Below are 25,135 nucleotides of genomic sequence, written 5' to 3'. Positions count from 1 at the left end.
TCACGCTCCCTGGGGTGTGCCCTGCAGGGGGCCATGCGTCCTCTCCCTGCAGCTGCTCCCTGTTGGCAGACACACACCCTGCCCTGTGGGTTCCCCGGCGGTCCGCGCAGGTGGGGCTCCCGTCCTGGGTCCTGCACAGCCTGAGGGTGCAGACCCCCTCCCCAAGGGACTCCTGGGCCCAGATGTCCTGCACGGGAGTCAACAAGAGCCAGGCAGCCCAGCGGGGATGTGAGGAAGAAAGTCACCCTCGCTGCCTACCTCCCCTTCTCTCCAAGCAGGGGTGCAGAGCCTTGCACCCCCAAAACCACCTCAGTTCTCCGGGGGCAGCCCCTCAGGGCAGCGGAGGCAGGAGCCAGGTGGCCGGTGGGGGGGCGGGTGGTCAGCTCTGCAGGGACACTGCCTGACCATGGCCTGGGTGTGGAGGGTTGGGGCAGAGCAGACCCCCTCCTTCTCAGGAGAACCGTGCCGGGCTCCTGGAGAGGGAGGGTCCAGACGGCGAGGAGTGAGTCAGCCTCGCCTCAACCACAGGTAAAAATACAGGATGGCAACAGTGCGGATCAGGATGGTTTTTATTTCTTTTTTATATTTTCTGAATCGTTCACATTTTTCTAGTATGCTTGCATCACTTTTATACTCAGAAAAGAACACAGAAGAAGGCGTACAACCAGGTATATCCCAGGTGGCCACATGTCTGTAAAAATGTTTCCAGCAGAGATAGCACCTCGCACCTTGTCGGGGTGGCTAAAATGAACAACACAGAGACAACAGACGTTGGCGAGGATGCTGAGAAAGGGGATTCCTCTCACACTGTTGGTGGAAAAGCAAACCGGTGCAGCCCCTCTGGAAAACAGTGTGAAGTTTCCTCCAAACATTAAAAACAGAACTACTCCGTGATCTGGCACACACACTACTAGGTATCGACCCGAAAAATACCAAAATACTGATTCAGAGGGACACACGCGCCCCAACGTTCATGGCAGAACCATCAACGAGAGCCAACCTATGGGAAAAGCCCAAGCATCCATCAGCTGGTGATGGACAAAGACGTGGTTTATACACACAATGGAATGTTACTCAGCCATCAAAAAGAATGAAGTCTTGCCATCTGCGATGATGTGGATGGGACTAGAGCGTGTTACGCTAAGCAAAATAAGTCGGAGAAAGACAAAGACCATATGATCTCACTCATGTGTGGCATTTAAGAAACAAAACAAACGAGCAAATGGGGAAAAATAAAGACGCAGAGAGGGAAACCAAGAGAGACTCTTCCCTGTAGAGAAGAAAGGACGGTCACCGGAGGGGAGGCGGGGGATGGGGGAAGCTGGTGACGCGGTGAAGGACACAGTGTCGTGACGAGCACCGGGTGATGTAGGAAGTGCTGAATCACCGCATTGTACGCCTGAAACTAATACCACACTCATGTGAACTAATTGGAATTTGAATTAAAAGTTTAAAAATGTTTACAGTAGAAAGAGCGTAAGAGACACAAAAGTATCAGCTTTTGCTACCTCTGGGCAGTGAAACAAGATGGTATTTTTCTAGTTTTGTAATTTTCCTATGATGAGCACATACCTTTTTCATAAGAGAAAAAATAATAATTTTTGAAGACATTGCTGAGCTCTTGTGAGGCAGAAGGCACCTCTGGGCCCCCAGCAGGGGCCTCCTTCTGCTTTGCAGACTCACGTGGTCCCCTTCCCCTTGGAGAAGGTCAGGCCACGTTGGAGCACAGGTGTCAGTTACGGCCTCCTGGCGGCCGCGAAACGAGTCATTTGCAAACCCCACGGCTTAGCTCGCACATGCGTGCAGCTCAGGCCCCCACGGGTCAGAACGTGTGCAAGGCCTGGCCGGGCACCTCACTGTTGTCAGCGATTCACACAACGTCTTCCTGCCTCTCCCAAACCCGCCAGAACAATAACGCTTTGGCACTTCGCAGATAAGCGGCTCAGACTGGGGGAGCCAGCAAGCAGGGGGCAGCCTCGCACGGTGGGGGGGTGGGGGTCTGAACCTCCATTTGTCTGAACTGGAAGCCGGGAAGCGGGGCGTCACGGCACCAACTGGAGCACACACAGCGATGCCCATGGCGCAGCTGGGATGAAGTCAGAGGCAGCAAGTTCACAAAAATCCCACAAAGTGGGTATGGGGCAAGCATTGGAAGAAATCTCAGAGCAATCATTGAGAAGTGTGGTTTCTGAAGGACTTCTCGAAAGTTTATTATGGTTATACAACTGTTGTATGTTTTTAAACTAGAAAACATTTAGGCCGATATTAGATACGTGTCAACAGCCCCAGCTCTGGAGGAGGTCTTCTGGAACCTTCTCTGGGGCAGGGGTGGGTCTGGCCACATCTGGAGCCCACCCCACAGGATCCTAGGGTGGAGCCTTCACTCTCGTCCTCAGAATCAGGGTCTGTCTCTCTATAATTGACTCTTGAACAACACAGGTTTGAACTGCACAGGTTTGCTTATATATGGGTTTTTCTGAAATATACAATATGGTTCCGTAAATGTGTTTTCTCTTCCTGATGAATTTCTGAATAACCCAGTAACTCTTTTCTCTAGCGGACTATTGTAAGAATGCAGTGTATAATACACATAACACACACAATATGTGTTAATTCCTGGTCAACGCTAGACTATTAAGTTCTAGGAGGCTTATATTACACCCGGGTGTTCCTCTACACGAGAGTTTGGTGACCCCGCCCTGTGCCGTGAGGGATGGTTCACGGGACGGTTGTTGACTTTGTTTTCCCATAGTGAAAAATTGAAGTATCTTTTCCAAATATGTATCTGCTGACCGGTGAAGAAATATTTACATGAACAATGACTGGGAAATCTGACAAAGCAATGGATTTGAAACATTTAAACCGTCGGAGGGCCGCTTGTAGGGAGATGGGTGAAGGGAGCGATTTCATAAGATGTCTGGGTTAGAAACAACCCAGGGGTCTGGAAGGAGATTCGTTCTGCCTGACATTCCTGCTCAGACTTTCGTAAACTCGGCTGCAGTTTCGCTGTGCTCCGCGCCAGCCGCCAGGCCCCCAAAACAGAGGAAGAAGCTTCCCGAGTCCAGGAGCCCAGAAGGGAGCCCGAGTCCAGGAGCAGGGCGCGGTGACTCACTCCCAGGGAGACCCCCGCCCTCCGCACCGCCCCCGCCCCAGCTCCTCCTCCTCCGCCCAGCCCTCCGTCCCTCCCTCCGTCCCTCCTGGGCTGTGACTTCCCTGCGAGAGCAGAGACAGCTTCTCTCTCTCCCTCTGGTCGCGCCGCAGGCCTACCCTGACCCCTGCCCTCGCTCGATGGTGGCACTCCGGCGGTAACATGAAGCTGGCCCGTGCTCTGGTGCCTCTGCTGCTGCAGGCCTGCTGGGTGGCCGCTCAGGACGTCCCGGGCAATGACAGGGCGGTCGCCTTCCAGGGTGAGTGGCTGGCCGCATCTCTGACCCTCTGCTTCTGCCGTCCCCGGGAACCTGGGCCAGACCCTTCCCTTGATGTAAGAGCTGGGGTGCCTGGGGGGCTTGAAATTCTCCGACGCGGTCCGCGGCTCCCACACCCCGGGTCCCCTCTGCTTCTCCGGTCTGAGGGGCGTCAGGCTGGACCAGGGAGGAGGCCCCTATGGGGAGGGCGAGCACCACCCAGGCCTGAGCCTTCAGGGCTCCTCCAGCAGCGCGAGGGGCCGGGTGGGCGCTGTTCTTTCTCTGCCCCCCCGCTCATTCCATTTGATTCCCAGCCTGGCAGGCAGTGGAGAAACTTGCCCCCCCCCCCCCCCCGCCGCCCTCCCTGTGCTGTCTCCTTGTTCCCAAGGTTCTGCCGACGAGGGAGGAGCTCCCTGCCCTCCAGGCAGGAGTCCCAGGACCCTCATGGGGGCTCTCACAGTCACCCTGCCCCTCACCGGGCCCCTAGGGGAGGTGGCCTCTGTGTGCCCAGGGGGGTGCAAGGTGTGAGCCTCAGGCCCCTCCTCCCCACTCTTGGCCCAGACTGCCCTGTGGACCTCTTCTTTGTGCTGGACACCTCTGAGAGCGTGGCCTTGAGGCTGAAGCCCTATGGGGCCCTGGTGGACAAGGTCAAGACCTTTACCAAGCGCTTCATTGACAACCTGAGAGACAGGTAGGGGAGGCCACGCCTTTACCGCCAATCCCACACTTCTGTGAGCTTCTAAGGGAGGGAGGTGGGCCTAGGGGCCCGGCAGGCAGAGCGAGCCTCCTTTCTCATGGAGAAGCGCTGGGTGGTGGCCAGGCCACTCATGCAGCTCCCACATCCACAGTGGTTCAGATGAGCCAGAAAAGGGCTGAGTTTGAGATGGACCGGACCAGTCGGCCTGGTCAGCCAGCAGCCTGGGGGACAGTGCTGTGATGGGGGCTCCCAGGACCCCAAACATGCCTCCCCGCTCCCCAACTGTGTGAGTTTCAGGAGTTGGTGGGAGGCTCTGTGGCTCCGCCTTGTGCCTGAAGAGGGCACCCCTTGCCACTGCCTGGACGCTGACCTCTGCCCATGTGGACGGCAGAGTCTGAGTCCTGCACCCAACATCCCAGTGTCCTTAGTGTCCTGGTCCGAGGAGCCCAGAGGGCCTGCCAGCTTCGTTCTGGGTTTGGGGACAGCACACTTCATTCATTCACTTACTCATTCATCTGTCTGATGAGACTGCAGCTGTGGGGGTGGGAGTGGGGGTGGGGAAGCACCGGCAGTGGGTGTGGCTGACAATAGGACACGCCCATGGGGGGGGGGGCAAGGCCATGGGGGGAGGGTCAAAGTCAGAACCAGGCTCCTCCTCCATCCATTCAGCTGTGCAGGGCCCCAGCCCCAGTCCTTAGCCAGTCCCTGTTGACTGACTTGATGACCAGGGCGCTGAGCTTCCTGCCCACCATAAGGGGGTTGCAGGGACAGTGGGTGGGGGCTGCCCAATGTGGGGCATATGACCCGAAACCCTGAACTCAGCCAAGTGTCTGAGCCCCTGAGGTCTGATACCCCCTCCAGGTGCCTGTGGCCTCATTATTCAATTTCTTATGCCTCAGTTTCCCCGCCTGTGAAATGGGGTGAGGTCTTCCTGCTCTTGATGCTGTTAGTGTCACTGTAGGGGCCTCGGTCACCCCATCTGCTGAACAGGCTGAAAGACACCTACCCCAGGCTCCAATAGAGCAAACCGCTGAAAGCCTCCAGCCAAGGAGCACAGGGGCAGAGAGAGGCAGCCACTCAGATCCACGAGGAACCCCCACCAGTGTCCCACTTAGACCTGCTCTCCGCCTCCCCTGTCGCCCTGCCCCCCTCCCACCCATGCCATCCCTGCCCCGCCCCTGTGGTCTTGTCCCGCTTTCCCGATGCACACAGCTCCTTACCCAAGGACCCTTGAGATCAGGGGATACGGTGGTCACTCACTGGTTGGGACTGGCTCTCCTGGCCACCCCCACCCCTCCATGCTGGTCCCAAGGGCAGAAACCCAGCATCTAGGGCCCACAGGAAGTCCAGTCTGGGCTTGCCGGCCCCTGCCTCTCAGGGTGTGATGGGGCCAGGCAGTCGGTCCACCTGTGAAATGGGAGACCGCACGCGGGGAGCCGGGGAGGGAGGCCCTGGAGGTGCCCACGGCAAATGCAGCGCCAGGACCTGGGAGAGTCCACCAGTCCACCCTGTGCTTTGTAGGTACTATCGGTGTGACCGTAACCTGGTGTGGAACGCGGGCGCGCTGCACTACAGCGATGAGGTGGAGATCATCCGCTCGCTCACACGCATGCCCAACGGTCGCGATGTACTCAAGGCCAGTGTGGATGCGGTCAAGTACTTTGGCAAGGGCACATACACGGACTGCGCCATCAAGAAGGGGCTGGAGGAGCTGCTCGTGGGGTGAGTGCCGTCCATCCACAGCTGCGGTCTGGAAGCCCGTGCGTGTCCCGTGCAGGCTGCACGGCTTCCCGACGCAGCTCCCGGCCACCCCAGGAGCCAGTCCTGGTGTTCGAGGACATCACACTGATGGCCACCACCCAAGGGTCACTGTCCACCCCCGGGCTCCCCCTTGAGCTGTCCACTGTCTCAACCGCTGAAGGTAGAGGGGGCCGTGGGGCCGGAAGTGCCCCAGTAACTGCAGAGATGGTGTCTGCAGTCAGAGACAGAGACACAGACGGCAGAGTCTTCCTGTAGGGCGCCAGTGTCCCCCGAGCTGGCTCCACACACGACATCCGAACTGCCACAGTGAATAGTCAACAGCATCTGTGGTTGATCGGGGGAGAGGATACCCCCCTGGCTGCAGCTCAGCCTGGCCACAGCCCCCCATGCCCTTGGCCACAGCCTCCAGGTGCCCCCAGCCACAGGCCTCGGTGCCCCCCACTGGCCACAGCCCCCCATGCCCTTGGCCACAGCCCCCAGGTGCCCCCAGCCACAGGCCCCGGTGCCCCCCTGGCCACAGCCCCCCATGCCCTTGGCCACAGCCCCCAGGTGCCCCCAGCGACAGGCCCTGGTGCCCCCCACTGGCCACAGCCCCCCATGCCCTTGGCCACAGCCCCCAGGTGCCCCCAGCCACAGGCTCCGGTGCCCCCCTGGCCACAGCCCCCTATGCCCTCGGCCACAGCCCCCAGGTACCTCTGGCCACAGCCCCCAGGTACCTCTGGCCACAGCCCCCAGGTGCCCCCAGCCACAGGCCCCGGTGCCCCCCACTGGCCACAGCCCCCCATGCCCTTGGCCACAGCCCCCAGGTGCCCCCAGCCACAGGCCCCGGTGCCCCCCGGCCACAGCCCCCTATGCCCTCGGCCACAGCCCCCAGGTACCTCTGGCCACAGCCCCCAGGTACCTCTGGCCACAGCCCCCAGGTGCCTCCAGCCACAGGCCCCGGTGCCCCCCACTGGCCACAGCCCCTCATGCCCTCGGCCACAGCCCCAAGTGCCCCTGGCCGCAGCCAAGGACGGCTCTTCTGCTGACCCCTCCCACTACCTGTGGTCAGGGGTCCCCCCGTCAGGGTGCCTCAGGGGAGCCAGGACCTGTATCTCCCCCTGGATATGTATGCGTTTTCCAAGATGGGGCTTGAGAGAAATGTGATCCCACAAACCTTTATTTTCTGTTTTAATATCCTTGATCATAGCCCACTTTATAGGCAGGACTGACAGAGGGAAACCCGTGCCCAGCATAACAGGAATCAGCCTTATGAGAGTTGCATTTGGGTCTGGGGCTCCCTATGGGGCTCTGGCCCCCGGCTCCTCACCTCCCATCTTGGGGGGTCTCAGCTGTGTTCCAGGGGTACCCTGAGCTGTTAGGGTTGGTGGAGGGGGTGATTGAGGGGCCTCACCACCGCCCACCCCCTTGCAGGGGCTCCCACCTGAAGGAGAACAAGTACCTGATTGTAGTGACTGACGGGCACCCCCTGGAGGGCTACAAGGAGCCGTGTGGGGGCCTGGAGGACGCCGTGAACGAGGCCAAGCACCTGGGCATCAAAGTCTTCTCGGTGGCCATCACGCCCGACCACCTGGTAGGAGCCCCTGCGGGGCCTGCTCTATGGAGGGGCGCCGGGCACAGCCTGCGGGGCGCAGAGGTGCAGGCATCGAGCCGCAGGGTGGGGGCCTCAGGAAGAGCAGCGGTGGGGTGAGGCCGGGCCCCTAGCGGCCATCAACCTTGTCCCTTATCCACACCAGGAGCCACGTCTAAGCATCATCGCCACAGACCACACGTACCGGCGCAACTTCACGGCGGCTGACTGGGGGCAGAGCCGGGACGCGGAGGAAGTCATCAGCCAGACCATTGACACCATCATTGACATGATTGTGAGAGGCCGCTCTACCCTCGCGCCGGAGTCCGGAAGGCCGGGAAATCCTGTGGCCCTGAATATAAATTAATTCCACTTTTCCGTTTCACTTTTCAGAAAAACAATGTGGAGCAAGTGGTACGAGCCCCTCCCTTGCCCTCCCATCCCCCTTCCCCTCTGTCTCCTCCGCCTCTCCCCTGCCCCGCCCTCCTTGGCCCCCCTCCCCCCACTGTCCAGGACATCACCAGCCCCGTCCCCACCGCGGGTGCCCGCCGTCGGAGCTCAGGCCGTGCGCTGAGCCCTGTTCTCTAACGTGTCTTCCGTCCTCCCACAGTGCTGTTCCTTCGAGTGTCAGGTGAGTGTGGGGCCCCGCCCACCTCTGGGGACACCCAGGATGCTACCTCGGGCTGACCTTTCTCTCCCGTCTTGCAGCCCGCCAGAGGACCTCCCGGACCACGGGGTGACCCCGGGTACGAGGTGAGCGGTCGCAGGCCCCCTGGAGGGAGAGAAGTGTGGAGTACAGCACTGGACAAATGTCCCTGCAACCCGGAGCCCCTGGTGTTGGGAACGTGGTGGGACCCCGGGCAGCTGTCCTGAGCCCCCACCGAGCACCCACTCACACTAGGTGTGGGGACAGAGAAGGAGCCCCTCCCTGAGCAGGTGTCCCCGACCATGGGGAGAGAGTCCAGTGACCTTGTGGCCGATGCCAGGGGCGAGTCTGGCCAGCTGGCCTCCCAGTCTGACAGCTGGCCTCCCCATGGGAGAGGGGTGAGCATTCGCTGGTGCTTTGCTCCCGGAGGCCCACCTTCTTGTGGGCTGGGCCGCAAACGTGGGGCCCAAGGCCAGGTGTGGCCAACACTTACAACTTTGACCGCCCATCAAAGTCCAGGGTTCTGGCACTCCTAAAAATGTTAGATTGCATGGCCATGCAGCCATATGGGCACCACCCTCCAGAGCTGAGCCGGGCCCCCTCTCCGGCCCAGGAGCCCCGCACAGCAGCAGGAATAGGGTGGGGTGCTGGAGGCAAATGTTCAGGGGCCAGCCGGGCGGCATGGGGCAGCACAGGGTCCAGTGGGCTCTGTGGGAGGGGGTGTGTGCCCCTGACCTTGCAGACCCCGGGTCAGGCCACAGGTGACAAGGAAGGAGCCTGAAAACCCTGAAGGCCGATGGAATATCTTCTTAATCCTTTTCTTGTGAGGAAGTTGGGGGTCCTTTCCATCAGGTTTTTAGAAATAAACAAAAATCTTCCCCAACCTTGACCTGCTCTGTGTTGCAGGGAGAACGTGGGAAGCCAGGTCTCCCAGGAGAGAAAGGAGAAGCCGGAGACCCTGTGAGTGCCAAGCACCTGACCTCAGGGGTGGTGGGTGCTGACAACCTGAGGCTGAGAGAGGAGCCGGACTGTGGAAACTTCTAGAAGCATGGCTGGTTTCTGAGCACCATGGTCCTGTGGCCTGACCCTGAGAGGACACGGCCCCAAGGGCAGAGAACGCCAGAAGATGCTGCACAACCATTCCTTCCAGTACATTCTGCCCAGGCCTCCACTCAGGCCCAGCTCATGCCCCTCTCCTCCTAGGGGGCATCCTAGACCTTCCCCATCCCCCCTCCTCCTGGGTCCTGATCTCCCCTCTCCTCCCTGGACTCCACTGAAGAGCCCCCAGGACTGGGAGGAGGAGCCTTCACATCGGGGCTGCTCTCTGGGACTCAGGCCAGTGGTCAGCCAGCCCGGTCTCTCTGGCTGACCAGGCCTGAGCAGAGTGGGGGTCAAGACAGACTGGGGGGTCGCTATGGCTGCCCTCAGGGCTGCCTAACATACCCCCTCCTCTGTGTTCCAGGGAAGGCCTGGGGACCTCGGACCGGTCGGCTACCAGGGGATGAAGGTACGTCTCCCCCTCCTCCTCCAGAGCTGCCGGCCTGTCCTGGGGCCCAGTGGAACACATCCAGGCTCGGCCCAGGGCATCGGGCCCTGGGACACCAGTGACACCCTCTTTCCTACTCTGTCTGCTTTTTAGGGAGAAAAAGGGAGCCGAGGGGAGAAGGTGAGTAAAGCAGGGCTTTGGGGCACAGAGCCACCCCCCTCATGCACAGGAGCATGACACCGCCCATCTCCAGCGTGTCTGAGCTGTGACAAGCTGTGGGGGACCCATCCCGGGACCCATCCCAATTCCCTGGGAACTCACCCCGTATTGGGGGACCACCCCCCTCACTCTCCCTTCCTGTCTCCACAGGGCTCCAGGGGATCCAAGGGCTACAAGGTGAGTGTGGGGGCGGGGACATGTCTTCTGCCCCAGAGGGGTCCTGTCTGACCTTCGTGAACCCTTCTTTGGCCTTTGTGCCTTGCAGGGAGAGAAGGGCAAGCGTGGCATCGATGGCGTGGACGGCATGAAGGTAACTCCGCCTGGCGGGAGAGCTGGTGACTGGGAGGTGGCGAGAAAGGCAGAAGCTACTTCCTGCCAAGCCCCAGGCCCCAGTGGACCCCAAGCCTCCAACCGTCGTCCTGGTGGGGCTTTCCCGGGAGGGGATGGATGAGCCAGAACGAAAGTCTCGACCTCTAAATCTGCCTTCCTCCCTCCAGGGGGAGATGGGGTACCCCGGCCTGCCAGGGTGCAAGGGCTCACCCGGATTCGACGTAAGTTGCATTCTGTCACTCACATTTTAAGGCTAAGTTCTCGTGAGCAAATACGGACTCAGCCCTTCTGGAGCTCTAAGAGGTCACCGGCAGGCTGTACCCAGCCCAGACCTGCCTTTTCAGCTTCTATTTGTGTGCAGCCCAATGACTGCTGCTGAAGGCTGAGGACTGACCTACGATTTCTTGTCAGGGCGCTCAAGGACCCCCGGGGCCCAAGGGCGACGCGGGTGCCTTCGGACTGAAAGGAGAAAAGGTTGGTGACGTCGGGCAGGCCTCCCTGTGTACCCAGTATGAATCAGAAACCCTCTTGGAAGCAGATTCTCCACCCACCCTGCAAGGACCAGGCCCCCAAGTGGGCAGGCAGGAGGCCAGGGTGGAGAGAGCACAAAACCAAGCTACGACCAAGGGCAGGCACAGTCACCCAAGGGGGGCGCCCCCTGTGCCCCCTGCAGCCCCATGTCACTGAGCCTCGGATGTGCCCTGGGGTGCATCACACTGCCCGCCTGCAGCAGACGGACGAGGTACCCTCACGGCCTAGAATCCGTCTGTTCACGTGAAAGTCACCACTTAACAGCAAACAGGAGGCAGAAAAGCAAATAATGAGGACCCAAGGTTTTGAGTCCAACTTAGAGCACAGCTTTCTGCTGCTGGCGCTTTTCCGGCATTTTCAGCAGCAGGAAGTGCTAAGAAGGATGGAGAGGTAAGGTTGGCTGAACGCGTCCTAACCACGCAGGCTTCCTGGACCGGATTTTCGGAATCCGGCCGATTGCTTTGTGGGCCCCGGACCTGACTCTGCCTTCGATGACTAGAAGTGGGCTTGCCCCCTCTGCATGAGGGGGACTTGAACAGCAGACGACACGGGAAGTGGCTTCTGCAGGGTTCCTGTAGAGATACGGGTGGTCGGGAAGGTTCTCAGAGTCCAGGGTGTGCTTGGTCAGGGGGCGTGGCCCGAAGTCTGGGTGAGGGGGACTGGCGCAGGGTCACTGGTGGCCCAGGACGGCCGGGCGTAGCCTCCCGCAGGCTGACCTTTCTCATCATTCCAGGGTGCGCCTGGAGCCGATGGGGAGCCTGGGAGGCCGGGGAGCACAGGGCCCCCTGGGGATGAGGTGAGTGTTCACGGAGCCCCTGAAGCAGCCGGGGGTGGCGTGCGGGGGGAGCCGGGAGGGGCCAGTCCTACTCTCGTTCTCCCCCAGGACAGATGGGGGAGGGCAGGGGAGGGCGGGAAGTAGGGAGGTGGAGGGGGGCCCGGGAGGGGCCACAGCCCCGGGCCCAGTCCTACCCTTGTTCTCCCCCAGGGCGAGCCGGGGCTGCCTGGTCCCCCGGGAGAGAAGGGCGAGGCCGGCGACGAGGTGAGCACCCCACGTGATCTCCTGTCCCAACTCCAGGCCCCGAAACGGAGTTCCCATCCCAAACTGATGTTGCTTGTTCCTCTTAATCCCAGGGAAACCCGGGACCGGACGGTGCCCCTGGAGAAAGGGTGAGTGGGGTGGGGTGGCGTCTGGGCCGGCGTGGCCGGCGTGGCTGGCAAGCGCCGGGGCTTCTGTCTGAGCTCGGTGGACCTCAGTCTCTGCGAGGCCGGCGTGTCTGGGGGGGCTCAGCCCGTGCCCAGCTGGAGGCCCTTCCTCGATGCCGTGTCTGAGCTGCAGTCTCACCTCCGTCCGCTGTTCTCCGCACAGGGCGGCCCTGGGGAAAGAGGACCGCGGGGGACCCCAGGCGTGCGTGGCCCCAGGGGAGACCCGGTGAGTCACTGTTCATTAAGCTGAGACCCCACACCCCAGGAGGGGGCCAGAGACTGCGGTCAGATGAGGTCAGGCCGTCAGCCTCACAGGACACATGCCACCAAGTCCCTTTGGCATCTAGATTTCACCCACACCCTCACCTGCTGTTTTCCCGAAGTCTGTCTCCCCGGCTCTGGAAGTGTGGCAGCCCCCCTCCCCCCCCGACCCCGGAGCACCTCGAGGGGTGTGAGCAGGGCAGAGAGATGGGGGGGTGTGGGCCCAGATGAGGAGTGCAAGGGGCGGGGTTATCCCCTCCGCCCATCACCGATGACCAGCGTGTGCAGGGGAAACCGTCACACACACACACACACACACACACACACACACAGTCACACAGAGACACACAGCCACACCGGGACTCACAACGGCCATCCCAGATGCAGCACCGGGAATAGTCTGCATAGCACTGGCTCCACACCTGTCATCAAGTGCACGCCTCTCACTCAGGTGGCTGCACGGCTCCTCCCGTGTCACGATTCACTCAACTCACCATCACACATCTGGGCTTTTCCAAACACCTGCAGTCCCCCAGCAGCCCCTTAAACGTTGCAGACAAAGCTCACACTCTGGAACGGTCCTTTCTTACAACTTGAAGAGCGGGAAAGTTGAGAAGCCAGGCCCACACGGACTTCATGGTCACAATGGCCCAGCAGGCTTGCCGAGCTGTGGCCCGCAGCGCAGCCTCCTTCCAGAGCTTTCCGTGGCCCTTGGTTCATTGGAAGGTTCTGCAGGAGCTGGAGGGCAGACACCAGAGACTGTGCCTGGTTAGAGGAGGGGAGCGCCCACCCCCACCGTTCCGGAGCTAGCAGGGAGGGATGATGGTCTTCAGACCTGGGTGAGGACCTGGCCTTCTCGCTGCAGAGCAGGGCAAGGCTTCATCTCATCCCGGGAACAGGACACCGAGGAGGCCGTGCGGTCCCTCTCACTGTGACCACCCTGGCAAAACCGCTGCTCCTGACGACATGTGTCTGGGTGTCCCAATGGGGAGAGCGAGCTTAGCCTGAGGCCAAGGTCACTGAAAGAGAGATTTGCTTTCTGCCCCATCCTTGCTCCTTGTGCACTGCCCAGAACCCCCCGGCCCCCCAGGAGGGCAGGGAGGGACACTGAAGCAGGGATAGCATGGCCTGACCCCTTCCAAGCCTACCGTGCTGAGATCAGGGAATGGAGGGAAGGCCAGGCCACACCCCAGGAAGTGCCCAGAGTGAACAGAGGCCGGCAGGGGTTAGGCGGGGCTCCAGCTCCTGAGACCCATCAGTGAACCCACTGGACAAGCAGCTAACATCAGGGGCTGCCTCCTGAAACCCCGAGAACCTCCAGATGTCCGTGTGCCCGGCCACCGTATATAAAAACCGAGGGGAAGGATGAGACCAGGCCCACGGTAAAGGGTGGCCCTTCCTGATCTAGCCTCTGCTGGCTCCAGAGCTGCAGGACCCCCAGCCTTGCCCAGCGGCCACCCGGGCAGCTTGACCTCTCCTGGCCTCCACACTCACTGGCTCACTCCTCCCCAGGGCGAAGCTGGACCCCAGGGTGACCAGGGACGAGAAGGCCCCGTCGGCATCCCCGGAGACCCGGTAGGAAGCTGTCTGGGGGTGGGGGACCATGTCGGCTGCCAGCAGAAAGGCTCCAGCAGCTCCTGGATTTAAGGGCAGTCCCTCTCCACTTATGACTCAGGGGACTTCCCGCAGGGGCTGCCCAGGGTCAGGAGCCAGTGGTGGGGGGCAGCCGGGTGCCCAGCCCCTGTGCCCCTGTCACCTGGCAGGCGTCTGCCAGGATGCAGAGCTCAGGGAGCACACGCCCAGGCGCCCCCCAAGCTCTGCCCTCAGAGTGGGTGAGAGGGGCGCCTGAATCGATTCGCACTGGAAGATGGCAGCAAGGACTTGAGGGGCCCTGGGACCCCTGGAGACACCCCCTGGCCTGGTGGGGCAGGGTCACCCCATACTGGAGATGGTGTGTTTGAGCCCCCAGGAGACACCAGGTGAGGAAAAGGCTTGTTCAGCGTTTGGAATCCAGGTGTGAGATCCTGGCTGGAGGCAGATTTGAGAGTGTCAGTGCATGGAAGTTTCCAGAATTCCTGGATGTGACACCTTCCAGATGCCATGCTGGGGGAGGGGACGAGGGGAGGAAAGTGGGGGCTAAGAAAGCAGAGGGCCAGAGCGGGTCTTGGCCTCAGATGGAGCATCGTCCCCAGCACAGGGGAGGGGTCTGCCTTTCTGCCTCGTTGTCAGGAGGTCATGTTGTTCCAGGTCAGGGAGGAGCTGTGGCTGTGGGCCTGAGGTGACCACCCCCCAAAAGAGCACACGAAGGGGCTGGGTGGGACATGTCCTCCCCACACCCTTCAGGGGACCTCCTCGGGTGGCCGAGACCCTCTCACCCTGCCCGCTACTCTGTGATGGGGGTCGCTCGCTGGGTGTTTCCAAATCCTCCCTGCAGGGGACGAGGTGGCTGCCTGGCCCGCAGGAAGGACTCTGAGCTGAGACTGGGGACCTCCCAGTTGGCAGGAGGAGGGGACAGCAGCACTGGTGGGCACAGAGTTCCAAACAGGACAGCAAGGACGAGGACAGCAGCTGCGAGTGGGGGCCAACCGTGGCGGGGCCAGGCCTGGGGCTCTGGTGGGCCTTGGCTGGTGGCTTTGAGTGTTTTGGTGGCTTTTCTTGTGGAGAGAATTTGGAATTGGTATTTTAACAAAAAAGTGATTTAAAAAGCAGGAAAGAAGAAGCAGCCACAATAGGGCTGCTGAGTCTCTTGACGGTGCATTAAAAATGCACCTGGGTCCATTCCAGTGTGGGGTGCAGGGGGCGTGAGCCCACTTCCGCGGACCCAGCTCGGTGGGAAACTCTCCTCGCACATAATTCCGAGCCGGGCTCGCTGGGAGCCAGCCACTCCCAGGGTCTGTGGCCGCCTGTGAGCAGATGAGGCACCAGAGGACCCCGGAGCTGCCGGCACGGAGCCAGAGACTTCTGAGTGTCTGGATCCCCCCTTCCTGGAGGAAAGGGGAGTAGTGTCTCTCAAGTAAAGCAGGCGTAGAAGTTCCCTGGCTTGTAGACACAAGACCCCGTAAACGGGCCACCTCACCTGTTTGGGAGAAGTGGTTAAATCAGTAACTCTAGCAGAAGAAAGGCTCGCGTGGAAAAACAGTTCTCCTGTCCCCGTGCCGCCCCCCCCCCCCACCACAGGGACGGATTCTTACTTTCTTCTAAAATTTAGTTTCTTCTAGAATCCTTTCAGACAAAGCACGGGGTGTGAGAGAGTGCGGGGGTATGCGCGTTGTCTACACAAACAGCATCGCACCACGATGCTTTTTGCCTGATCCACCTGGGGACCGGCCAGGTCAGCCCCACAGGCTCCACCTGGAAGCCTGCAGATGCCCCTGTCTAGTCCGTTGTCAACACGCATGCAGGCGGCCTCCAGTATTTTGCTTTACAGAAAAATACTGAAATAGATATCAATGCCCATCTGTCTCTTAGCTCCTCTGGTCTCTCCATTTGCCCTATGATCCATCCATCCATCCATCCGTCCATCTTGAAATACTTGCAAGGCTACATCCAGAATGTAAATTCTTAGTAGCATAGTGTCTTGGCCAAATGATGTGTGTATGTGTGTGTGTGTGCGCGCACGCGTGTGTGTGTGTGTTATTTGCCAAATACTTCTACTTGACCTAGCCCCCACTTACGTGCCCCCCAAGAGTGTAAAACGGCTGCTGTGTTCACACCTCTGCCCACAAGAGAGATTCCACCCCGTCTGGGTGTCTGTGCACCTTGGGAGAGGGCCTTGCGCCACGGTCTATGGGAAAGGCCGAGTGTGGTCTCTCGGGTTTCCAGGCCGACGTGTCCCTGTCTCAGGCTGTTCCTTCAGTGGTTGGTTCTCTGCTGGGTCTGTTTCTGTGCTGAGGTGCAGGAGGCTCCTACCCACAGACCTTTTTCCAAGTTTGCAGTTGCACGTGGCTCCATCCCAATATCTTGTGGTTCAGGATGTCCCGCTCGTTTACAAGATTCCAAATACCTTCCCGCCTTTATTGTAGTCTTTGCTTTCTCTTTGATGCACCTGGAGGATCTACCAGGGTTCGAAGCGAGGCGGGCTTGACCTTTTCTGTGAATAGGGAGCCGGTCAGCACAACACCGACCTTTCTTGGCGATGGAGGACACCCATCGGGTGTCAACCTCTCTTCGCTGCATCTTTCTGGAATCCCTGCCCTCTTTCTGCCCCTGTTCTAATGAGGCGTCCTCCCAGGAGGGCCTGCTCCGGCCGCCTGCGACGTTCCCAGGCTCCCCTGCCTTCTTCAGATGGTGTGACTGCTCTACAGGATGGTCAGTGTGGCCAGGACAAGCCGGCCACGATCTGGTCCCTCCCCGTGGCACAATTCAGGAAGTCGTTCGAGGCGCTAGGACATAAGACACTAAGAGGGGGAAGTGTCGCCGGCGTTTACTCCAGTAGCACCTGCTTGTCCCAGAGTAACTGTCACTGTAAAGCCAGACATCCCCAGAGACAGCTGGGGGCGGGGGAGGGTGATGTGTCCCTCCAGCCCGTGGCCCAGCTGGGGAGGGTCGGCTCTCTGGCCACTTGTTCACCTGAACCCTCCGTGAGGGGTGGGGAGGTTAGGTGGCTGTGGAATCTGGTTTGTCCACACTGGACATCCGCCTTCCCGGCCGCAGCACAGTTTCTGCCCCCAGGGCTGCCCTCCTCCCGACTCCGTTGCAGCCCCACGACTCCAGACCCGCTAGGCAGTTGGCTTCTGCGCCAGGGTGTCCGTGCAGAAGTTTCTGGGAGATGTGTTTTCCCAGAGCAGAGGAGGGATCCAGAAACTGGAGGGAGGGTACAGTCCCGCTGTAGCCCCTGCCAGGCCTCGCCTCTTGTCCCTGTGGGGGGCACTGCCACCTCCTTGTGCAGACACCAGCACTGCCCACCAAGAGCAGGGGGGCCCCTCGGGCCGCATCCCAAGAGGCGCCCACCCAGCAGTCCAGCTGCTGAGGCAGCTCTGCAGAAACTGTCCCCAAGCGTGGCCCTCCGCTGTCTGCTGGGTCGCCGTATTCCTGTCTCCTGGGGCCCCTGACACACCTCCCACTGGCCTGGACTCTGCCTCCCATTCTCCCTCCTGGCCCCCATTTCAGGTTCCCAAACCTACCCCTGGGAGCCCCAAGTTGGGGGCTGCTGGTCCTCGCGGTCGGCGAGCAAAGCCCCAGGTTAAGTGAGTGATGCTGACACTGCCTGGGCCCAGAGCTGGACCCTCCTGTGGTCGCAGCAGGAGCCTCCCGGCTGACCTCTGCCTAATGGGACAGGCCAGATACGGGGAGTTGTGCGCCTTTGTGAGAGGGACTAGAGAAGAAAAGCCTCACCAGGAGGCATCAGCCTGATCATGGGGCTGGGAGACGGGCCTCTGAGTCCAGGGTCATGGCTGGCAGGGTCCCCAGGGGCCAGGCAGGCCAGCCGGCTCCGTACGTGGTTTGTGCTCACCCCTTCTTTGGGCCTGGCTGGGTATGTCCCTGAAGTGCTCAGGGGACCAAGACTCTGGACCCAGAAAGGTAGGCAACTGGCCTCCAGGGAGAGGTGTAGACCAAGCAGGCCAGCCGGCATGGGTCTGGGGCCCGGAGGGCTGGGGCGGGGCTGAAAGGGGTCTGACAGATGTATCTTCTTTGCAGGGTGAGGCTGGCCCCGTTGGACCTAAAGGGTACCGAGGCGACGAGGGGCCCCCGGGGCCTGAGGTGAGTAGCCCTCCCTGCCCCGGCCCCAGACTCTAGCCCCTGCAACGGCCCTTAGGACTGGGGAGCGCCCCCAGTCTACACACACACACAAATGTTTTAGTGCATTTCATGGTATCTGTGCCTTTCAGGAAACATGGAAAATGCAGAAAAAAAATAAAACAGAGAATTGAAATCTAAACCATTACCACCCGGAGATAAATAATACAAACATTTTAGCTTATTTCTCTCCAATTTATGTTTCTTATTTCCATATTATGCCTTATAAATTTGGCTTCACAAAGTTTTTTCTTTTTAATTTTGCCATTATGAATGTTTTCTGAAACCCTAAAGATTTTGTAAACCGCGGCTGACGCGTGCTTGCTCAGTCCCGCCCGTGCTGAGTCCCTTTGTCTCTCTGAACTCTGGGGTTGGAACTCCCGGCCCCGGAGGTAACGGTCAGTAGGCACGTAGTGCCACTTCTGGTCCTGTCCTGGGGGTGCCGTCTGGGTGGGTTACTGGGCAGGAGGTATGGACTCCCCACCATCCCTAGGATGATGGATTTAAAGATCCTTCTTTTAATCATTGCTGTGCTGATGAGTAGAAATGTTGTTTTATTTAACTCGGCCTTCATTTTCCGCAGAGAGGTGTTGTGCATCCGGGCCTGCACTGCTGGCTGCCTGGATGTCCACTTAACTTTCCCAAACCCCCTCCTCCCCTCCTTAGGGTTCCAGAGGGGCCCCAGGGCCCACGGGACCCCCCGGAGACCCCGGGCTGATGGGCGAAAGGGTGAGTGGTGGTCCCAAGGGCCTGGGTGGGGGTGGTGCCGGGCTGCTGGGGACTGGGAAGCCATGGTTTGAGCCCTGGGCTTCTACCGGGAAGAGCGTACATGTGGGGCCTGAGGGTCCCAGGTGCAGTGTCTGGAGAGGTGCGTCCTCCACAGGCGACTGTCCCCTCTGTGTCTAGGGGCACCACAGGCGCTGCAGTCACTGTGGTCCTCGTGGTCATGGTGCTCCCCACAGGCACTGCCCCTCCTGCTCCAAAGTCTGGGGACACGCAGGGCAGTCCTGGGCAGGGGGATGCCTTCTGGGCTGAAGAAGCCCCTCGGGGCACCATCCCGAGCCCGGCGATTCCCAGTGACAGAACTTGGTCTGCTCTCCACAGGGGGAAGACGGCCCACCCGGAAACGGCACTGAGGGCTTCCCTGGCTTCCCTGTGAGTGCCCCAGACTCCTGTCCTAGCACCCCCTCTGGCCCGCCGGGTTGGACCCAGGACCATGGGCCGGACCGGGAAGCCGTGGCTGGGATCATCCAGTGGGCACCCCCCCCCCTCACCCCAGCCAAATCAGAGCCTGGCCTGACCGTCCCGCCTTCCCCTGCAGGGCTATCCAGGCAGCAGGGGCCCCCCCGGGATAAACGTGAGTACACGCCCACCATCGGGCTCCTGGTGTGTTCACAGGCACGCGCACACGCGCATGACATACACGCACACGTTCACACGTGTCCCCAGCACAGGCTTGGAGCCGAGGCCCCTCCCACGTGTGTCTCAGCCCGTGGGTGCCCCTGCCTGGCCCAGGGGTACACCTGGCGACCGGCACTTCCCTCTGGGCTCCCAGGGGCTCAAACCTCGGGGTGTCCTCTGGCTGGCACTCAGCCGCAGGAACATGTGCCTGCTCTGGCGGGTCACTGTGTCTCCTTTATCTTGTCCTTGTAAAACTTCTGCTTCTTAGAAAGGAAATGCAGTGCTGTGACTGACAGTAAATAAGGCTGACTGAAAAGGGAAAGCTGGCGGAGGAGACGGCTGGCCAGAGGCCGGTGCCGGGTGGGAGAGCCCCGGCCGAGGCCCTCGCCGGAGTGAAGATGTGGCCCTGCCCCCCGCCCTCCCCGGGAGCCCAGGCCCTCGGCACCCACCCCACCCCTGGGCCAGGGTCCCAGCCACACACGCACACCTGCCCCTCCGGACCCTCCGCCACAGCGACCGCGTGTTCCCCTGTCACCCGCAGGGCACTAAAGGCTACCCGGGCCTCAAGGGGGACGAAGGAGAAGCCGGAGACCCTGGAGAGGACGTGAGTGCAGAGCTCACTGGGGAGGTTGGGCAGTCACCGCCGGGGGTTGTAGAGGGAGGCAGCCGTGTGCCGCCAGGGCTGCTGAGGCTCTGAGGGCAGGCGTGGGGCCATCGGGGCACAGTGAACACGGACAGAATGCAGCGGATGGCTAGTCGATGGTGGTTGTGTCTGGTGACACTGTGCCGTTCCCTTCCAGAACAACGACATCGCACCCCCAGGTGTCAAAGGAGCCAAGGGATACCGGGGCCCCGAAGGCCCCCAGGTGAGCAGCTGCGGCCAGCCGGGGTAGGGCACACTGGCGTTCTGAGGCTGCAGAGGGCCAGGGGTGGGAACTGCGGGAGTGGGTCTCCGGGGAAGGGTTCAGGGAGGCTGGCACTTTGACAGCAGGGTTGGGAGGGAACAGGCAATTTCAAGGGTTGTGGGGAGATCAGAGAAGGGGGAGCAGCCCGTCACCAGGTGAGGGGTGAAGAGACTGCAGCAGAGCCCGGGGTGGGTGCCCGGGGGGTCCCCTGTCCATCAAGGTGGCACAGTCAGACTGGGGCGAACTATCCTCCCGGTGGTGAGTGCCCAGATGGTGAGGGCCATGCCCGGCCCACCTGCTGGCCTCCGGGCAGGGAGTAAGTGCCAGCCAGTGATTACAGAATGATGGCAGTTAGGGACTCTCCACCAGCCCTGAGCACGCAGGCCTTCAGGGGCTCCTAATGGGAAGCGGGTCAGCCCGAAGGCCAGAAGGGTGAGGGTGGGCTTGCTCAGGGCTCCCATCAGACCTGCAGCTCAGGAAGTGATGCGCCCTTATCACTTTTTTCCGGTCCTTCCTCGGACAGGGACCCCCAGGACACACGGGACCACCAGGGCCGGATGTAAGTGGGTGTCTGTGAACGTCCCTGGGGGGCCGACCACTCTGGCTAAGGATCCTGTGGGGTGGGGAGCCATGACGGCAACGGGGGCATGAAATTGTCACGGAGGAACACGGGGTGACCACATACCAGTGACCACCTCAGGTGCCCCTGCTGCGGGGTGCCTAATACTCTGAGTCAGAGCCGCTATCCCAACCCAGTCCCACTGTGGTCCGCGGGGCGGCAACTGGGGGACCAGTTCAGCCCCTGGTGCCTGCGTCTCTTCCCCTCCAGGAATGTGAGATCTTGGACATCATCATGAAAATGTGCTGTGAGTATCTCTCATCTTTGAATAACTGTCTCAGTTGGAAGGAACTAGGTCCCACCGGCCCCAGCGCCCACTGCTGGTGCCCACGGAGGGACCATTTGAGCTGCGGCAGGGAGGGAGACAAACAGGAGGGGTGGGAGTGTGCCCCACCCACAAGAAAGTCCCCAAAGGTGGAGGGCAGGGGCCAAGCCACCGTCACCCCCACCGCCCTTCCCCGGGTGGCCCGAGCTCCAGGCAGAGCAGCCTACCCTGGTGAGGGTGGTCCAGGCGGGTGGGGAGCTGGCAGAGGGTTTATGACCTGATTTGTAATACGATGTGGGATCTCGACTGGAATGTAACTCATTTCTCCTCTTTTCCCCAGCTTGCTGTGGTGAGTCATTTGAATGTTTCTTGAGGGTTCCCTGTGGGTGGCAGGGCTATGCCCCCTCCTCCCAGTTTATCCTGTAGAGCAGCAGGGGACCTCACCCCCTCACCATGCCACCATGGCCTTGGGGCGCTGGCCTGTCCCTGTCCTCGCCGCAGGGACCCACGCGGCCAGCCACAGGCAGGGGCCAGAAGCCCCGGGGTCCCGGCTGGGGGTGCAGCTCTGCTGAGGGGGGCCCTGGGAGGCCCCAAGGGCTGACCCCTTCCTTGCCTACAGAGTGCAAGTGTGGCCCCATCGACATCCTCTTCGTGCTGGACAGCTCGGAGAGCATAGGCCTTCAGAACTTTGAGATCGCCAAGGACTTCATCATCAAGGTCATCGACCGGCTGAGCAGAGACGAGCTGGTCAAGGTGAGTCACACCCGCCCTGGTGCTTCCCAGGGACACCAGGCTGGGAAGGGGTGGGTCCCAGGGCCCTTGTTCCTTAAAAGCTATAACCTCCACCCCCCAGAGTATGAGTGTGGTGGAGGGGGGCCTGTGGGCCAGGTCGGCCTGGGACGGATGGTGGGTGGAGGGGTGGCTGCTGGGACCCCCACGTCCCCTCCTGACCTTGGCGTGTGACACGTGCAGTTTGAGCCCCTCCAGTCGCACGCAGGGGTGGTGCAGTACAGCCACAACCAGATGCAGGAGCACGTGGACATGAGGACCCCCAACATCAGGAACACTCAGGAGCTCAAGGAGTGAGTGCGGCGGCGTGCCCGGCCAGCCCCGCCCCCCCGCAGCCCGGCCCGGCCCCCGGCCCCGCCCCGGCACTGACAGCAGGTGCTCTGGCCCCACAGAGCCATCAAGAAGCTGCAGTGGATGGCGGGGGGCACGTTCACCGGCGAGGCCCTGCAGTACACGCGGGACCGGCTGCTGCCACCCTCCAACAACAACCAGATAGTGCTAGTCATCACGGACGGCCGCTCAGACACCCAGAGGGACCCCACCCCGCTCAGCGTGCTCTGCGGCCCGGACGTCCAGGTGGGGCCACCCCCACGCCACCCGCCGCCCCTCCTGCCCCCCCCAGGAATGTGGGGGACCTTCTCCACCGGGGCCATGCCGACACCGCCCCTCCCCTACAGGTGGTCTCCGTGGGCATCAAGGACATGTTTGGCTTCGTCGCGGGCTCCGACCAGCTCAACGTCATCTCCTGCCAAGGCCTGGGGCCCCAGGGCCGGCCAGGCATCTCGCTGGTGAAGGAGAACTATGCCGAGCTGCTCGAGGACGCCTTCCTAAAGAACATCACCACCCAGATCTGCATAGGTGGGCTCAGGGTGGGCGCCGCACCGGGAGGGCCGCATCGGGGCGGCCGAGGCGAGGCTCTGCTCTCAGCCCCGCGACCTCCTGGCCACAGGGGCCCGGCGCCCCCCGCCAACAGCACCAAGGCCTCCCCACAGGCCGCCTCGCACTGGTGCTTGAGGACGCCGTGGCGCAGCTCCCACGCTCCCAGTGCGGGCGGCACCGTGCTTCTCACACTTCCTCCCGTGAGTGCTCGTGCTCGCCGTGGTCCCGGCAGGTGCATCCACACGCCGGGGCAGGGGTCGGCCTCGGAGCCCAAGACCACTCAGAGGCCCCCGCCGCAGAACACGCCTTTCTGGGCCCGGCCCGGTGGTAGAGCTGGGTCTGCAGCGCAGGCAGCCGGTGGACGGCCAGACACGGCTGCCGCGGTCAGATACGCCTGCCTGCAGCCACCCGGCCGGTGTCGCCTGGGGACAGTGTGGCACGGGGTGTCTGACCTGCAGACCGTCCTTTCTCCTCGCTGAGCTTCGGCCAACCGGTCCTCGGAAGGGGCCCGGGCTCTGCCCCGCCCCCCCCCCCCCCCCCGCCCCTCACTGGGTTGGTGTGAGGGCCACAGAACAGCAGGCGGGGGCCCGGCCCAAGACCTCAAGGCCCACCCTCGAAAAGGGGGGCACCCCTTCTCAGCGGGGCCGAGTGGGCCGAGTAGATGCTGGCCAGGCGTCTAGGAGTGCCACCTGTGCACGTGGCTACTCCACGCCTGCCATGCGAGAGCTTTGCCGCCATTTTTGCTGGGAGGCCGGGAGGGTGGTCCGCGAGATCACTGGCTTCACACCGCATGGCGTTTTTCTCTCTTACAGACAAGAAGTGCCCAGATTACACGTGCCCAAGTGAGTACCCGGGGTGCGTGGACAGGGTGCCAGCGGGGGCTCCCGGAGGAGGGCGAGAGATAGGGGGAGCCCAGGGCGGCCGAGCCGGGAGGCCCCGGCCACGCACCAACACGACCCCCCACCCCGCAGTCACCTTCACCTCCCCGGCCGACATCACCATCCTGCTGGACGGCTCGGCCAGCGTGGGCAGCCACAACTTCGACACCACCAGGCGCTTCGCCAAGCGGCTGGCCGAGCGCTTCCTGACGGCGGGCAAGACGAACCCCTCCCACGACGTGCGGGTGTCGGTGGTGCAGTACAGCGGCCCCGGGCAGCAGCAGCCGGAGCGCGCGTCGCTGCAGTTTCTGCAGAACTACACCGTGCTGGCCGGCACCGTGGACAGCATGACCTTCTTCAACGACGCCACTGACGTCAACGACGCCCTCGGCTACGTGACGCGCTTCTACCGCGAGGCCTCGTCCGTCCCAGCCAAGAAGAGGCTGCTGCTCTTCTCCGACGGCAACTCACAGGGGGCCACGGCGGCGGCCATCGAGAAGGCGGTGCAGGAGGCCCAGCGGGCAGACATCGAGATCTTCGTGGTGGTGGTGGGCCGCCAGGTGAACGAGCCGCACATCCGCGTCCTGGTCACGGGCAAGACGGCCGAGTACGACGTGGCCTATGGCGAGCGCCACCTGTTCCGCGTGCCCAGCTACCAGGCCCTAATGCGTGGCGTCTTCTACCAGACGGTGTCCAGGAAGGTGGCGCTGAGCTAGCGCCGGGGCCCCTCTCCCACCGCGAAAACGGGAAGGAAGATGTGACGTGAATGTTCCTGACCAACCTGATGAGCTGGATGTTTCTAAAGGAAAGGCTTGAAAAGCCGCGTGTGTTTTGCCCGCCCCTGGGGTCCCGGGACCCTGCCAGCGCCTGCCCCTCTCACCGTGTTAGCATCCCCCCACCCCCAGCAGGCTCTGAATCCCCGAAGGCGCTTCCCCCTTCCCTGTCTGGGGGGTCGCTTGAGTGCGGCCTCCCCTCCCGCACCTCCTGCATAGTCTGACTTTTCTCACTAATCCCGCACAATTCTTTAGTTAGCATTTCATGTACACTCTCAAAAGTCTGCTAGTAAATTCGTGTGAGACGGTGGACGCTTCGTTTTTGGAAAGCCAAGGTCGAGAGCATTTTTAAAACATGACCCCTGATGAGTAGACGCCTCCACATAAGGTTCTCCTCCCTCAGGGCTCAGACCTTGGTTCCTGAGGCCTCGGGCCACAGAGCTCAGGGCAAGCAAACGCTTACACGCTGACTGGTGTCTCCAGAAAACGGCAGAAAACGGTGACTCCCCAACCCGAAAACCCCGAGAACAACGGTGCTACCCTGTAGACCCCTGCCCCATCTACTCAGAGGCCTGGACCCCTGGGCCATCCAGTGACACAAAGTGATGTGTTTAAAAAAAATAATAATAAATAACCCAAAGCTCTTTTTCCTCAAGAGAGTGATTGGTTCCACATTTTATTCAAGATCCCGTTTATTTGTTAGTTTTATTTTTACTCCTTCCCGTGTTTTTTCTCACTGTGTCCATATCAGAGGCTTTTTGAAATAAAAGTTTTCACTCCTC

The 25,135-nt window shown here is 61.3% G+C and overlaps 1 protein-coding gene across 1 annotated transcript; it reads left to right on the top strand.

The window, feature by feature from the left end:
- The first annotated feature begins 3,044 nt into the window (after positions 1-3,044).
- COL6A1 (collagen type VI alpha 1 chain) lies at positions 3,045-25,135 on the top strand. Its single transcript, XM_047846982.1, has 35 exons — positions 3,045-3,407; positions 3,966-4,095; positions 5,623-5,823; positions 7,276-7,435; positions 7,599-7,727; positions 7,826-7,846; positions 8,043-8,063; positions 8,141-8,185; positions 8,985-9,038; positions 9,541-9,585; positions 9,718-9,744; positions 9,934-9,960; positions 10,049-10,093; positions 10,281-10,334; positions 10,525-10,587; positions 11,378-11,440; positions 11,630-11,683; positions 11,776-11,811; positions 12,011-12,073; positions 13,621-13,683; positions 17,746-17,808; positions 18,511-18,573; positions 18,949-18,999; positions 19,166-19,201; positions 19,787-19,849; positions 20,046-20,111; positions 20,674-20,709; positions 20,980-21,016; positions 21,375-21,383; positions 21,654-21,787; positions 22,007-22,116; positions 22,216-22,399; positions 22,501-22,681; positions 23,515-23,544; positions 23,674-25,135. The coding sequence occupies exons 1-35, from the start codon at positions 3,311-3,313 to the stop codon at positions 24,294-24,296; spliced, it is 3,084 nt and encodes a 1,027-aa protein (XP_047702938.1). The 5' UTR covers positions 3,045-3,310; the 3' UTR covers positions 24,297-25,135.

This window comes from Prionailurus viverrinus, unplaced genomic scaffold, assembly GCF_022837055.1.
Source record: "Prionailurus viverrinus isolate Anna unplaced genomic scaffold, UM_Priviv_1.0 scaffold_42, whole genome shotgun sequence".
NCBI classification, from domain to species: Eukaryota; Metazoa; Chordata; class Mammalia; order Carnivora; family Felidae; genus Prionailurus; species Prionailurus viverrinus.
The sequence above is the reverse complement of the archived record's forward strand: the minus strand, read 5'-3'. Positions and strand labels throughout refer to the sequence as shown.

Excerpts from the sequence above, each read along its gene's own strand:
- COL6A1 (XM_047846982.1), top strand. The coding sequence starts at position 3,311 with ATGAAGCTGGCCCGTGCTCTGGTGCCTCTGCTGCTGCAGGCCTGCTGG. Across the intron at positions 7,847-8,042 it reads AAAACAATGTGGAGCAAGTG|TGCTGTTCCTTCGAGTGTCA; the intron begins GTACGAGCCCCT and ends GTCCTCCCACAG. Across the intron at positions 12,074-13,620 it reads GTGGCCCCAGGGGAGACCCG|GGCGAAGCTGGACCCCAGGG; the intron begins GTGAGTCACTGT and ends ACTCCTCCCCAG.